At 40.3% G+C, this 14873-nt stretch overlaps 1 protein-coding gene and 1 pseudogene across 5 annotated transcripts in view; both read right to left on the bottom strand.

Moving 5' to 3' along the window:
* The window catches only part of LOC111143713 (microtubule-actin crosslinking factor 1), a 349979-nt gene that overhangs the window by 143181 nt on the left and 191925 nt on the right, over positions 1-14873 (bottom strand). For all 5 annotated transcript variants that reach the window (XM_022497542.1, XM_022497538.1, XM_022497540.1 and 2 more), the window contains 9 exons: positions 13960-14055; positions 12801-12926; positions 10156-10308; positions 8022-8176; positions 6771-6897; positions 6022-6205; positions 5427-5596; positions 813-991; positions 17-155 (listed from right to left, as the gene is read on the bottom strand). In XM_022497542.1, the coding sequence (XP_022353250.1) occupies positions 17-155; positions 813-991; positions 5427-5596; positions 6022-6205; positions 6771-6897; positions 8022-8176; positions 10156-10308; positions 12801-12926; positions 13960-14055 (1329 nt within the window). The remainder of the gene's footprint in view (positions 1-16; positions 156-812; positions 992-5426; positions 5597-6021; positions 6206-6770; positions 6898-8021; positions 8177-10155; positions 10309-12800; positions 12927-13959; positions 14056-14873) is intronic.
* On the bottom strand, positions 4877-5286 carry LOC111143715 (annotated as a pseudogene).

Below are 14873 nucleotides of genomic sequence, written 5' to 3'. Positions count from 1 at the left end.
ACTCAGAGCAACCAACCCGTAACGTAGACCGATGGGACTCCAGAGCAGAGAGATCTGCGGGTACTGCTTCTTCTTGACTTAGCTTAATCTCATAACCTTTAACCAAGAGTTCAGCGTCCTGGATGCTACGTACTATAACATCGATTGTCTTCAGCCTATGAGGGTAAAGTCACCTTCGTTAACACACAGAAAGAGCTAAGCCACAAACTTGGAGTGCTGTAGAGAGGTTCCCAAATGTAACTGCTAACATCAGTTTTACCATGACTAAATGATGACAGGGTTTCACAAAAACAAGAAAGCATGGTAAATGTGTTGCCAACTTAAGCCAATTCAAAATATAGTTCTAGGTGATACTGGGACATGCACACATGTGGTGGACTCATGGGAGAAATGATACGAGGCCAGAAACCCACTCAACACTACAAGAGTCTAAGATCTCTGACACCTCATGGCCATGATGGGTAGAGGGCAAGCCTCCAAAACCTATATTTAGTTTAACTGAAAATTTTTATTTTATTCTTTAGTGTCCCTTTTCTTTTTTTTTTTTTTTCAGAGTTATCTAAACAAACAGAAATGAAGTACAAAATAGTCCTAACACTACAACTCCATCTCCCTTTCTGTGTCACTGGCATTTCTTCACTGGACCCCAGTGAACCCGCTCCATGTTGCCTGGAACTAAAGCCAAGGTCTCATTTCTATGACTACATGCTCTTCAAGATCTGCAACCTCTCTGGGTTGTTCATGGAACACTCCAGGCCCTTCTCACACAGTGAAAACACCACCCTTTGGATCCAAATCCTCAGCTTACTCACTTATTCAGGTAGACAGTGGACAGACCATATACATGGTCCATTTTCTCCACCAGTAGATTGAGCTCTGAGCGCAGGCTTGGGACACTCGAACCAGACGGAGACTGATGAAGAAAGCTATTGCATTTCGTGGAAACAACATCAAACTCTGACCTCAGCTGTTGTAAATCCTCTTGAGTGCGCTATCAGGAACAAGATACGCAACAAAGATGGAGACAGAGTTGAACACAGAAGTTAGAAAAACGTTCTTGTTTGTAATAAGCATATACCACAAACAACCTAAATGCCCACATATAAAGGAGTAGCTGAATAAACTACAAAATAGTGCTGATGGGGGAGGACGGGAAGAACACACACAAATATTTTCTGAATATAGTATTCGGACTGTAGGCTACAGACAAAAGGAACCAGAAATAAATGTTGAACTCTAGTTAGTAGGTTTGTTTTTTTGTAGTACCATGAGTCAGTAATTCTAAAACTACTTATTGGGGCACCTGGGTGGCTCGGTGGGTTAAGCCTCTGCCTTCAGCTCAGGTCGTGGTCTCAGGGTCCTGAAATCAAGTCCCGCATCGGGCTCACTGCTCAGCAGGGAGCCTTCTTCCTCCTCTCTCTGCCTGCCTCTCTGCCTACTTGTGACCTCTGTCTGTCAAATAAATAAAATCTTTAAAAAAAAAATACTTATCTCTGCATGTTAGAACTGGGCAGTAAGTAAATTTATGGTGGACAACGTAAAGTAGGTTTTTCAGTCTTGGGGAAGGGAGTTACAATTATGGAAAGAAGAGAGGTTAGTATGAACCCTGTGGTACTAGTTTGGAACCAGATGAAGATAGAGACATAGGACTTCATAGTTATGTCTGTGTGTGTGTGCGTGAGTGCCAGAGAGAGGGATTGATAAATTGATCGATATCAGCATATAACCTTTGTGATACATTCATATATATATGTGTACACATATATATGTGTGTATGTGTGTATATGTGTGTGTGTGTAGGTATATGTAATTATATAATTAGTAGTATAATTATATAATTACATATACCTATACACACACACACACACATACACATATACATAAATGTGTGTGTGTGACATAGGGGTGTTTTTGTATATGTGTATGCAAGTATGTATTTATAAGCATGCATTTTTCTAGCTCTCTCAACTGAGTAGGCCTAGAAACAATGACACCCCAATAATAATGAGCATACTCAGCACCCAAATCTTGGTTTCTAAATAGCATTCTCCATCAAAAGGAAGTGAGACTCCTTGGAGAAATGGCTGATTACAGAGGTGGGGCTGGCAAAGGCAAAGCGAATCTGCAATATTTTTTTGGTTGTTGAGAAATAAGAAAGCACTCAAAGAATGGTGGGGACATTTTAAAATGATAGGGATGTCAGCTTGAAGCAGCTCTCAATGGCTAAATTTTGGAAATTCTGAACATCAAAATAAAGAGAATAACTTACAAACCTTAAGCAACACAAGAGTCCATAAATCCATAATGACATAAAGAAGGAAGAAAGGAGGAAGGGAGGCAAGCTCTTCCCTTTTGGTAGAATAGAAATTTATTCTATTGTAGTATAATAGGAATAATGTAAAAAAAAGTAACAGAATTAGAAAATCACCCTTTGGGAACAGTCATAACAATTAATTCAGTCAAGAATCAACACGAGATGCTAAAACTAGTTGGTAAAAGTGTGATATAAAACAGGTTTTTATATAGTCTCAAAGTATCTCCCCACAATTTGCTTAGTAATTATAAAAGGGAAAAGAGCAACAAGTGATACAAGTTATCACCAGTAATGGGACAAATCAATATGACATGCCTCCTGAGGTCATGCACTAAGGACACAAAATCATTTCTGCAGAGTTCCTGCCAAAAACACGTAACCTATATCTAATCATGGAGAAGCCTCAGATAAACACAAAGGGACATTCTACAAAATAAATGACCTGCACTCTTCACAAATGTCAGGAGCATGAAAGATGATGAAAAATCAAGAAATTGTTTCAGGTTAAGGAAATTTAAAGAGACACAGCAACTAAACACAATGTGTAGTAAGTACTGGATTGAGTCCTGTACCAAAAATATTCTCTGGTGTGTGTGGGGGCGGGGGTGTGTGTGGGGGTGCCCAAAATAGGTATTAGTAGGCCAACTGATGAAATTTTAATGAAGTCTTAAATAACAGCATTATATCAATGTTCATTTCCTGATTTTAATCATTGTCTTCTGGTTATGTAAGAGACTATCTTTATGGTGCCTGGGTGGCTCAGTCAGTTTAAGCATTCAACTCTCAATTTTGGCTCAGGTCATGATCTCAGGGTTGTGAGATCGAACCCCATGTCAGGCTCTGCACTGAGCAGGGGGAGTCTGCTTGAGATTCTCTCTATCCCTCTGCTCCTCCCTCCAGGCTTATACATGAAAGTTATCCCTCTCTCACACAAATTAATAAATCCTTTTTTTAAAGGTTTTATTTATTAATTTGACAGAGTGATAGTGAGAGCAGGAACACAAGCAGGGGGAGTGGGAGAGAGAGAAGCAGGACTCCCACTGAGCAGGGAGCCTGATGTGGGGCTTGATCCCAAGAGCCTGGGATCGTGACCTGAGCAGAAGGCAGATGCTTAATGACTGAGCCACCCAGGTGCCCCTCAAATAAATTAATAAATCTTTAAAAAGAAAGAGAGAGAGCCTACCCTTCATTTCTGGAAATGCACAATAAAGTATTTAGGGATTTTAAAAAAAGGATTTAGGGATAAAAGAGCATCACGTATAGAACTCACTCTCAAGAAAAGAAAAAGATTATCATAATGTACATTTATAGGAAAAATGATAAAGCAAATAAAGAAAAATGTCAACATTTGTGTGATCTAGGTGAAGGCTATACGACAATAAAAAATTTTCTGTATACTGAAACTACTTGAAAATAAAAAGTAAATCCAGAAAAGGAAAGTCCTTTAGAAGAGCTAAATATTAACATTTCTTGGAATGTTCTATTTTTGCAGGACAAACAGATTTCAGATGACTGCAGAAAACTAAAGTTTCAATATGAAAATTATAGGTTTATATGGTATGCCTCATTTGTGAATTTAAACCCATCTCAGCCAAAGAAAATTACACTGCCCTTTCATCCTCTTCTTCAAGCTAAAATAATTGAGAAAGGTAAGAAAAATCATTCCTCCTAATTTTGCCAGTCTTTTCCATTTCTTTAAGCTCCCAGATCAAATCCACTATTCTTCATAGAGCTCTCTCTCTCCTATGGTCCCACGTAGAAATGGTCTAGTGATACTCTAAATTTCTATAGCTATGTTTGCTTTGAAACCTGCAAGTACTCTTCATACTATCTTATGACATCTCTTATACTGAAGGTCCTAATTGTGACTTCAACATTTTATCCTTAACTACACCATAAGCCAAAAGCAAAGACCCTGGCTTACTCTCTTTACATGCCTATGAGCAGGTAACAAAGCCATTAATATTTGCTTTTACTTCAAAAATACTACTCTACACTTTGATGGCATTTCACTTTTTCAGAAAACTCATTATATATACTCTGTCATTTAACTTCCAAAGTTTTGTGATATAGTTTGGACTCATCCATTATCTCCATTTTATAAGAAAGGAAACTAGGATGAGAGTTAACTTGCTAAAAGTCAAGTGTGCATCAGAGCCTAGAGTAGAATCTGAGTTTTCCCTTGTATTTTTTGCATCTGATGGCCGATGGCAACCATGTCACAGAAAATAACACATGCACGTCAGGGATAGAGCAGACAGCAGCATCTTTGCTAAGCGGTCTTAAAACATGTAGCCCAAATGCGGTGCTTAGAACAATCTGCCAGTCTGTGTGCCTTCCCAACTGTGTAGAAAACTAATCAATAGTCAGAAACACACCAGGAGCTGAAATCATGCTTTGCCATACATAAAAGACATCTGCAGGTTGCAGGGAAGAATTCTCAAGTAGGAATGCCATGAGTCTGTTGCCTTATTTCTTAAGCTCCACATTGTTTTTGTTTTTGGTTGTTTTTTTTTTTTTTGTAGTTTTATTAACACAAATATGAGGTGCACAGCAAGCTGTCTATTCATTTTCTTCACTGCACAGCCTGGCATTGGGATTGGTGACTGATGGCCAGCTGGGCTGCTCTTTCCACCATGGCTTTGTGGTTCTTGGAGTAGACCTTGTGAGCTATCTCTGCACAGTGAGATTTGTTGCACATCAGCAGCATTTCAAGTTCCTGGATGTCATGTACTAGGAACTTCTGGAAGCCACTGGGCAGGCAGAATGTGCTCTGCTTTCTTGCTGCTCCCATAACCAATGTTGGGCATCAGGATCCGGCCCTTGAATCTTCTGCGCACTCTATTGTCAATGCCTCTAGGTTTCCACCAGTTGTGCTCAATTTTGACATATTGGTATGACTGGTGCCAGATGAACTTCCTGGTCCTCTTTTTAATGCTCCTGGGTTTCACCAGAGGTCTGAGAGCAGCCATGACGCCCAGTAACAGATGGCCGCCACTTCCGCAGACAGCACCAAGGAAGAGAGGGTACAAGCTCCATATTGTCTTGTCATCCAATTCACCCTGAAAGCATTTACACTGCAGCCAGCACCCACCCTGCTCTTCAGGCTTACCTCTTGTTCTGCAATCCTTAATGCATTGTCCTGCCGGGCATCTTTGTCAGTCCTAGAACTGGCTGGAGACTGAATTCGTTTGACCAGCCGCTGTTCACACTCTTCCAGCCGTAGTCGGATATTCTTCAGCTCTGAAATGTACATCTTGGCCACAGTTTCCTCTTTGTCCTCTGTAAATGCAGAAGCACAGGATAACATGAAGCACCACAAGAGAGGTCAACAAACCTAAGAAAAATAGATTCACCCTTAGATAGAGGGCAGCAGATCTGATATTCCACATACTAAAGCAAGACCTTATATAGGGGGAACATTTTGCCTGATCCTAAGTTCCCTGCATTGTATACTCATCTTTAAAGATCCAAACATGCTATAGCCACAAGAAAATGCGATACCTTGATTAGCAATAATGCCTGAAATAGGGCCTTTTTGACCATGATCTGATTCTGAGAATTCATCTCTATAAGTTTTTCCCTATCTCAAGTTTTGAGCCCCTCAAATGGTAAAAAGGTGGTACTTTCTAGCTTTCATGAAGGTCTAGGAGAACCCTTCAGGGCTCTCAATCCTCCACTCTTCTCCCTTTTCCCAAGGCACAAACCATTCTCTATGGACTTCATCAGGTGCTGGAAGTGGGTTTTACAAGCCTCCACCTCTTCTTCCAAGCGCAAACGATCAGATACTGAGAAGACCAGAGAGTCACGGCTATCCTGCAAAAAATCTTCATAGTGGGCCTGGAGAGTCTTCATAACCTGGTGGCACTCCCCTGGTGCTGAGGATCGAAGCTAAAGAGAAAAAACAAGACACAAAACACAAAACAAAACAAAAACAGAAGAAATTTTAATAGAATGGGAACATAATACATTCTCTATTTCTCCTTTTTATTGATGTTTAACATATACACAAATCAGGTGCACACACCGTAACTGCAAACATGTTGATTTTTCAGAAACAGAACTTATCCATATAATCAGCGTTTAGATCAAGAAACAATATGACCAGTACACCAGAAGCACCCACTGTGCCCTCTTGGACACAACCCTTCATAATTTTTAATTCACCAGTATTGCTCTACTACATACACACTTATACAGGAGCAGAGTGAAAAGAAGCCTACAAGCCTTTGGTTGGCCAAGAAGAGAGAAGATGTCATTTATTTTCATCAGGAACTTCCTTAACCATTTAGGCTGCTGGTTTTTAGTTCCTAAGACCCCATAATTCTGAAACATTATCCCTGACTCCGCTCTACTCTCTTTGGGTGAGTGGGAGTCTCATGGTAATGAGAAAAGTTTCCTTCTGAAAAAAGCTTGCCAGTTGGATATGAACCTGAGGTAAGGCTTTCACACTTACCTTTTCCAGGTTCCAGGTCTTTACAAGGTCCAGGTCCTTCCTCAGATAGTTCCAGGAGATAAGGCTTTTGGTGTTAACATGTAGCTGATGCCAGAGGGCCATCACTTTCTGATAAGACTGCTCCACCCTAGAAACAACAGAGAATCTGGTAGTAGCTTTTCTAAAACTTGAATTCCGCGTTAGAGACCTTCCAGGGGGAAAATGTGATTGCCTTAGCAGAAATGGGTTTGTATACTGAACAGAGAAAGGCAAGGAATCAAATACTAACGTCGTAATCTGTAGAACAAAATTAACTGAGCTATTCAAACAATCGGAACTTATCACAGTGTTATGTCTATGATGTTAGCATACATTTGGCAGCCTTATAAATGTGATCTGCATATAATATAATCGCGAGAAGTGAGAAGGTACGTCCATGAAGAGAAGTAATGGAGAAAAGTAGCAAAAAAAAACCTCATTTAGAGAATTGTCGAAAAATGATAATATCAATGCTTAAAAAGTACACTGCTATGGTCTATATATTCACAAAACTGCTAAGGTGTTTGAAAATTAAGAGCAACTTAAAAAGTCATCTGGCATATTAAAAATAAAAAAAACAAAACTGCAGTATGAAGGACCAGAGAAAAGTTTTTTCTAAAGCATCCCATGCCTAATTCAATCGCAACTTCTGGACTCACAAACTCACAAATACACAGACATATTCAACACACACTACATTACCTTGAATTTCTTTAAGTCAAGAAATGTGAGATATAAAGAATAGGATGGAAAACTAGAAGCCAGGGCCTCACTTAAATAAGAGACCTTAAACCCATTAGTTTATCTTTTCCCTTTCCAAAAATCCCACTAAAATTCCAGTGATACCAAAATCAATGGTTAAAAATAACAAACTCGGGAAAACAGAACTCTGGGGTAGGTGGGTTTTATTATTAGCTTCGTGGTATACTTCAGCTTTTAAAAATATGTATGTGTATGTCATTAATAAAATAAGAGAAGAAAATTAACTATCAATATAAAAATCAGTCTTCTGAATTTAACTCAAGAATGATCACTGAATATATCTCAATTGAACATAAGCATTTACTGAAAAGCTACAACGTAGCTGCCAGTGCAAGATCTGGTATCCTAATAGGAGGCCTTTCCCAGAAGAAACTTAAAAACTTGGCTGCTGTGTTTAAGATCACAAATGCAGATTCATCCCTCCATTAGCTCACTCAGGCCAAGAAGCACAATGGGCAACTGAGCAGTTACCTGGTGGCCATCTCAATGGCATCCTTATTGGGTGAGGGGATGAGGAAACAGACCGATGGCACCATTGCCTCATTCCCTGTGGGGCTGATCACTTTCCACTTGGTCCGCTGAGAATTATCTTCCAATACGCACTCATCATTCTTGCAGATGGTGATCTGAGGAGATAAACTCATAAGTTATTGCTAACAGATAAACCAACAACCCATTATGATATGGTACTTGACTCCAAGGCTATGAATTCCTTAAGAAAAAAATCATTTTTGAAATCTGTCATCAATTAGTGAGGTTTCCTGATTTTGACAAAAAGATAACCTTATAAATACGTAACACAGGAAAGGTTGTGACATCAAATACATCAACGAAGCAAGTGTTTGTTTAATGTTTATTACATGTCCAGTAACTTAGTATATGAATGTTATAAGAAGACTGTCTTAAGACCTCCAAGAGCTATCTCTCTGCATCTACAATCATTAGGATAAAAGTTAAAGGGACATGAATAATTGCAACCTTGCTTTTGTGGTATTTCCTCTTTCTCCCTTCTTGTCATTCCACTCAAATCCCCGAAAAGGTTTAAGCATTCTGAAATCATCAATTCCTTCTCTTGGGAAATAAATAACCAACATGATCATCCCTATTCTATAGACAGAAATACTGAGACACAGAAAAGTGCCAGAGAAGTTCATTCTTTTGCATTACAAATATTTACTGAGCCTAATATGTGCCTGGAATTTTGGTGGGCCACTGGACATAGAATGGTAAACTGAGAGACATGGTCTATATTCCACATATTCTGGTTGGATATAGAATTAGAATACTGTGTGAAAAATGCAATTTACCAGGGGAATGCATGAAAGGGACAATGACCCAGTCTTGCCTAGAGAGGTAAGGAAAGATTAGTTGGGACCTTGAAGCCACATTAAGGAATTTAAACTTTCTAAATGGAATTCGGGAATTGTTACAGAATGTAAGAAGGGGAATGACTTTTTTTTTTTTTTTTTTTTAAAGATCATGCCAGGGGGCACCTGGGTGGCTGACTCTTGATTTCAGCTGAGGTCATGCTCTTAGGGTCTTGGGACTGAGCCCTGCTCTGGGCTCTGTTCTCAGCAAGGAATCTGCTTGAGGATTCTCTCTCTCTCTGCTTCTACCCCTACCCTGCTCACATGCTTTCTCTCTTTCTCTAAAATAAATGAGTGAGGGGCACCTGGGTGGCTCAGTAGGTTAAAGTCTCTGCCTTCAGCTCAGGTCATGATTCCAGGGTCCTAGGATCGAGCCCCACATCGGGCTCTCTGCTCGGTGGGGAGCCTGCTTCCATCTCTCTTTCTCTGCCTGCCTCTCTGCCTACTTGTGATTTCTGTCTGTCAAATAAATAAATAAAATCTTAATAAATAAATAAATAAATAAATAAAATGAGTGAATCTTAAAAAAATAAAAATAAAAATCATGCTAGTGTAAAGATAAAGAACGCATTGAATTGGGGAGGCGATGCTATGATCCAAGCAAAAGAAACTGATGGTCTAACTTAGGGTAGTAGCTGCAAGGACAGAAAAAACTACATCTAAGAGATATTTACTTACAAGTTGATATTGATTTGGTAGTTCTACTAGTTGTAGGGGATAAGAGGGGAAAAGCCAAAGGTATTGCTCAGGTGCTACGAAGTACCATTTCTGACACCACTTAGGATATGGGGGGTGGGAGGGGATGATGATGCCAATCTCTGAGGTAGGGAGTAGATCAAGCCTGTAGAGTTCCACCTTTTTTTTTTTTTTTTTAAAGTATATTTAAATTCTGAGGCACCAGGATGGCTCAGTCGTTAAGTGTCTGCCTTTAGCTCAGGTCATGATCCCAGTGTCTTGGGGTTGAGCCCCGCATTGGGCTCCCTGTTCAGTGGGAAGCCTGCTTCTCCCTCTCCCACTCCCCCTGCTTGTGTTCCCTCTCTTGCTGTCTCTCTCTCTGTGTCATATAAATAAATAAAATCTGGAAAAAAAAAAAAAGGATATTTAAGTTCTAATTAAACATAACAAAACAAAACAGAACACCTCTACCACTGGACCTTTCCCTATCATAACCCTAACTGAAGGTTTTGCTTCTCCCTTCCTTCCCTCTATAGCCAGAGGTACCCCTTCCCTCGCCTCACCTCTATCTGCCGGTAGTCACAGATGGCCTTCACAGAAATGGTACTCTTCAGCACGTGGTCAGGACTGCGTGGCTTTAGCTGAACAATGGTTTTGGATCTCCCAACGAGGCTGGCAACAGAACTCTTGGACTGTATAAGCTGTTCCTTTTCATCCTACAAAGTGAGAAGAAACACAAAAACACATTAATGTTGCCACTCAGGGTGCCGAGTCAACAAAGAAAACTGAGTGCTCCGCTCCCTCAGAGAATGTCATTTCTCAGTTAAGTAGGGATCCGTGGTGGAGCCATCTTAGAAATACAGAGATAAAAAAACAAGGAGAGGATATTTCTGTCTTCTACCAAGTGCTTTTGTACTCAAATTGTTCAGCTTTCTCCCTGTGCTCTTTTCAATGAATCATGAAGCCACATGCAAAAATAATAAAAACATAAAACAAAAAAGAACTGCCAGCTGCCAAATACAGATAAACACAGCTAACACAGGATTTCCCCAAACCAGGTTCAGAAAGCATGGAAGTTTAAGAACAATAATAACAACGTTGCTGTTGCTATTATTATTATTATAATCACTTTCTTACTGGTAGAAGCCAGTTCTTGCCTTTTGCTTAGGAGAAGCCAGAATTGTGCTCTTTAAGAAATTTTTTAAAATAATTATACCTCCCAAGCTCTACTATTGATATTTCACTCTCTTAAATTGAGTCAAACTTTCTAGAGAAAGATCTTAGCTCTTCCACCAACCATTTATAAACTGATGCTGTTGGTGAAGACATCATGACAAATGATTTAGGATTTACCTTTTATTGTCTTGCTGTGCCACAGTCACGTATATTTGACTAGTTTGAAAGAAGTATCATGCAAAATTGAAGCTCTCAAGTCTCTGCAAACCCCATTATCTTAAAAACTAATGAACTTCTTGCCCACAAAATTGGTAGTAATCTACTACCAATTGTGTTAGAGAATAAAAGATAACTTTCATGTATTACCAGGATGTGTCAAGCCCATTTTGAGGTATAAAAAGTCCTTAGAAGAGGGCTTTCTTAGGATGGAAGTAGATGTGATGAGAGTAAAGAGTTAATAATGTTAAGAAATGCCATTAAAGAATTAAGAATATGCAAGTAAAGAAAAAGAAATGCTTAAATAAACTACCTGTGCCTGTCCCCGGGAGCATGATTGGAAGAAATACAACTTTAACTTATTAGTTAAGAAAGAGGAATGGAATATATCAGGGAGACAGCCACACTGTTCCATACTTGAGAGCTGGTCTACCCATTTCCGTTTCCTTGCAATAAAGATGTCAATTTCTGTCTAACCCACAGCCAAACATCTCAAGTTCCAGAGACCAAGTGCTCAGCGTGGTAAAAGTTCTGAAAAGAACCAGAAGCCATGACAGATGCTCCCGAACCTGACGGACAAGCTGAGGAAAAGCTGAGGAGCAGACCCAGGTGACTTCATGCCCAGATGACGCCGCCAACCCGATGCCCCTGACCTGGAGAGGAGGGAACAGAGCAGCGACCCTCGAGAAGAAAAGATATGACAACAATTGCAGAGGAGTTACCCTAAGACAGGAAGGTACTCTGTGGAAGGGAGGAGATAATAGCCAAGGATTATTATATTCCTCCTTCATACTTGAAGTACCTTCAAGAGAGACATTCTAGAGACAATATCTAAAACGTCAGGCTTTTATCCTTCATTCCAAGTTAATTAAATTAACAGATTATTTGCCCAGGTGAAACAGTGAATGTGAACCCATTCACGGGTTAATAATACCTGAAAGTGTAAAAATAATAAATAATCAACTAATGTTCACAAATACCCAAGTCTCACTCATGAAAAAATGACGGTTTTGGGTTATTCTGGTTCTCTTATTTGTAATTTCCTACTGAAATGAGAGTCCCCTGCTTCTCATATAGAAAAAAATAATTTCCCTATTACATACTCTTAATGTCTTAATTTGGAATGTAACTGGAGCCTTGTCTTGCCAACTCAGTATAATATACATTCAATACATGTAAACAGTCCTGCTCTGATTTTATTACCAGCATTCCTGAAAGAATAATTCATTGGAGAAAATGAATATAAAATTGAGTTGGATTAAATATTGGATACAAAATTTTTTAAGTTACTATTGCCACATAAACTGGACAAATATTGCATTATATCTAAGTAAGATTTTAATGTTATCCTTAGTTAAAATCAATATTCTAATATCTCATTTTACCAAAACAAAATTACCAAAGAGGAAAAATTTGGCTTAGGTCTAGTTCATTGGTTTGAATTCTCTTTGCATGAGAGAATAAAAAACAATTTGGTGTCACCTAATCCCCTTCAATTCTATTTTTCATGCTATACACCACATCTTTGGTCCCAACTACTGAATTAAAATAGGAACAAGCAAAGAAAGTATGCTGAGCACAAGGACTAGGCCATTACTTCAATAGCATACCCAAAGGAATCTTATTAGCAACTTTTTTTTACAGAAAGAAAAGGAAAAAAAAAAAAGAACAAAATTGGGGTTAAACTCTATTTGAAATGAGCCAGACAGTATAGCAATAACCCACTGCCCTGGAGCTTTCAAGGATACCAACAGCAGCAGCTGGGATGGTTTACTCTGTTTCTCAGAAGTAATCATCCCGCTGATACAACACCCACCATGGAGTCCTGGAGCAGGTCCTCGAGGCGAGATAAGCTGGTGTTGTGGTCACAGGAATATTTTCGTTTGATGGAGTCTTGGAGGTTCCTCAAGAATGACTCCAGGTCCCGGGCATCACTGAAGAACTGTGGTGAGAGGAGGGGTACCTCATGTGCAACTCATCACAACACAAGCATGTTAACTGGGAAAGAGCAAATTGGTGCAGAGCTGCCAGGATCGGATGACACTCCTGGATTAGTGATGCTGCATCACAAGGTCCACAGGAGGAGAAACTGAGGGCTTGAAATGCTACGTCCGGGAAATATCAGTGATGAAAACCACAAAGCCTATGGCACCCTACAGGAAAGTCAGTTGGCTTCCCCTCCTCGGAAACACTGCTGGTGACAACACTTGGCTGTGAGGTAGACGTCATGAAAAGCCTAGAGGTTGAACGATCAAATGTTCCAATCCATTGATAAGGTTATAAAATGATTAAGAAGATTATTTCATTTAGGGCAAACCCGAAGAGAGGTAACAGCTTATCTCCTCCTGCCACCCTCCCCTGAAAACAAGGAGTATATTCTTGAAGCTGTGACGGACTGAAAAAAGAGAAATGGTCCTGATATTTTACAGCTTTTCCCATCAAGAGGGAGGGTCTACTTCTCCCCTTGAAGCTGGGCATATAGGCACGTGACTTGCTTTGCCCACTGACACATTAATAAATGTGACAGCAGAAGAAAGGGCTTGTGCCCTGGGGCTTGCTCTCTCTGGCTGTTTGTGGAACATAGCTACTCCATGAAAAAAGCCTAGGAGAGCCTATTAGATGCCAGAGACTTGTATCCCACCACTCCAACCCACTGTCTGACATGGAAGTGATGCCATTTGGGGCCCACCGGCACCTCGCCTGCCTATCAGCCGCCTGCAGCCATCTATAAGCTAGGCAAGATGAGAAAAATCATCTTTCCTCATCTCAGCAGAACCTAACCCAAATTACCAACCCACAGAACCAAGAGCTAGCTAAAGGACTGTTGTTCAGCAGCTGTGCTTTGGGGCGTAGGTTTACATAGTACCTGTTAACTGATGCAAGTGTGTGTTTCCCCCCACCTCTTCCATGCGTGGTCTTGTGTGCACATGCAGACACATAATGTGCACACAGACAGAAACACAAAGCCCACGTACCTGAAAGTAAGCAGTATTCTCTTTCACATGCTGCTCGACACACAAGCACAGCTGCTTCATCCACTGCAACTGGGACTGGGCGGCGGCACTATAAGCCTGCAGGAACCGAACCCACACACAAAAGGGCAGGGCTTAACAACGTCCGCATGCAGTGCTCTCTTCCAAGCACAGCTCTGCCAGTGACAGGCCAACCGAAGATACACAGAGATACCTGACAGGCATCTGCTGAGCTCCCGCCATCAGAAAGAGGCTTGCCTTTCATCTAACGAGGGTTACACATAAAAGGCCTCTCCCACACTCAACTGCAACTACAGCTGACCCTTGAACAATGGAGGGCCTGAAGGCGCCGAACCTCCAAGGAGTCGGAAATCCACACATGACTGTTGTCTCCCCAGAAATGTAACTACTAATAGCCTACTGTTGACCAGAAGCTTTACTGATAACATAGTCAATGAACACGTACTTTGTGCGTTATACGTATCACATACTGTATATATACCATATACTTGAAATAAAGTAAGCTACAGCAAAGAAAATGTTACTAAAAAATCATAAGGAAGAGAAAATACATTTACAGTACTATATGGTATTTATTTAAAAAAAAAAAATATAAGTGGAGCCAGACAGTTCAGACCCATGTTGTTCAAGGGTCAGTTGTAAATGATCAGCAAAACCCGAATATAAATAAATCCCTCCCAGTCCTCCACTGTCTCTCTTCTCTGGGCAAAGGCACCATACCAACAAGAGACAGGATCTGCCTGGATGCTTATCTGAAAAAATATGGTTCAATAGGCCTCTCTAGCTCTTCTAGTTTCTCATCGTATTCTCCCCTTATTTGTAGTCTTTGGGGGCCGGGATGACAAGAGAGAGGATCCAAGACAAATGATCATGACACTTCCTCCAAGGTGCTGCAG

The sequence above is a fragment of the Enhydra lutris genome, unplaced genomic scaffold (assembly GCF_002288905.1).
Source record: "Enhydra lutris kenyoni isolate GAN:26980312 unplaced genomic scaffold, ASM228890v2 scaffoldscaffold9, whole genome shotgun sequence".
In the NCBI taxonomy this organism is placed as follows: domain Eukaryota; kingdom Metazoa; phylum Chordata; class Mammalia; order Carnivora; family Mustelidae; genus Enhydra; species Enhydra lutris.
Note: the sequence above shows the minus strand (reverse complement) of the source record. Positions and strands in the feature narration are given on the sequence as shown.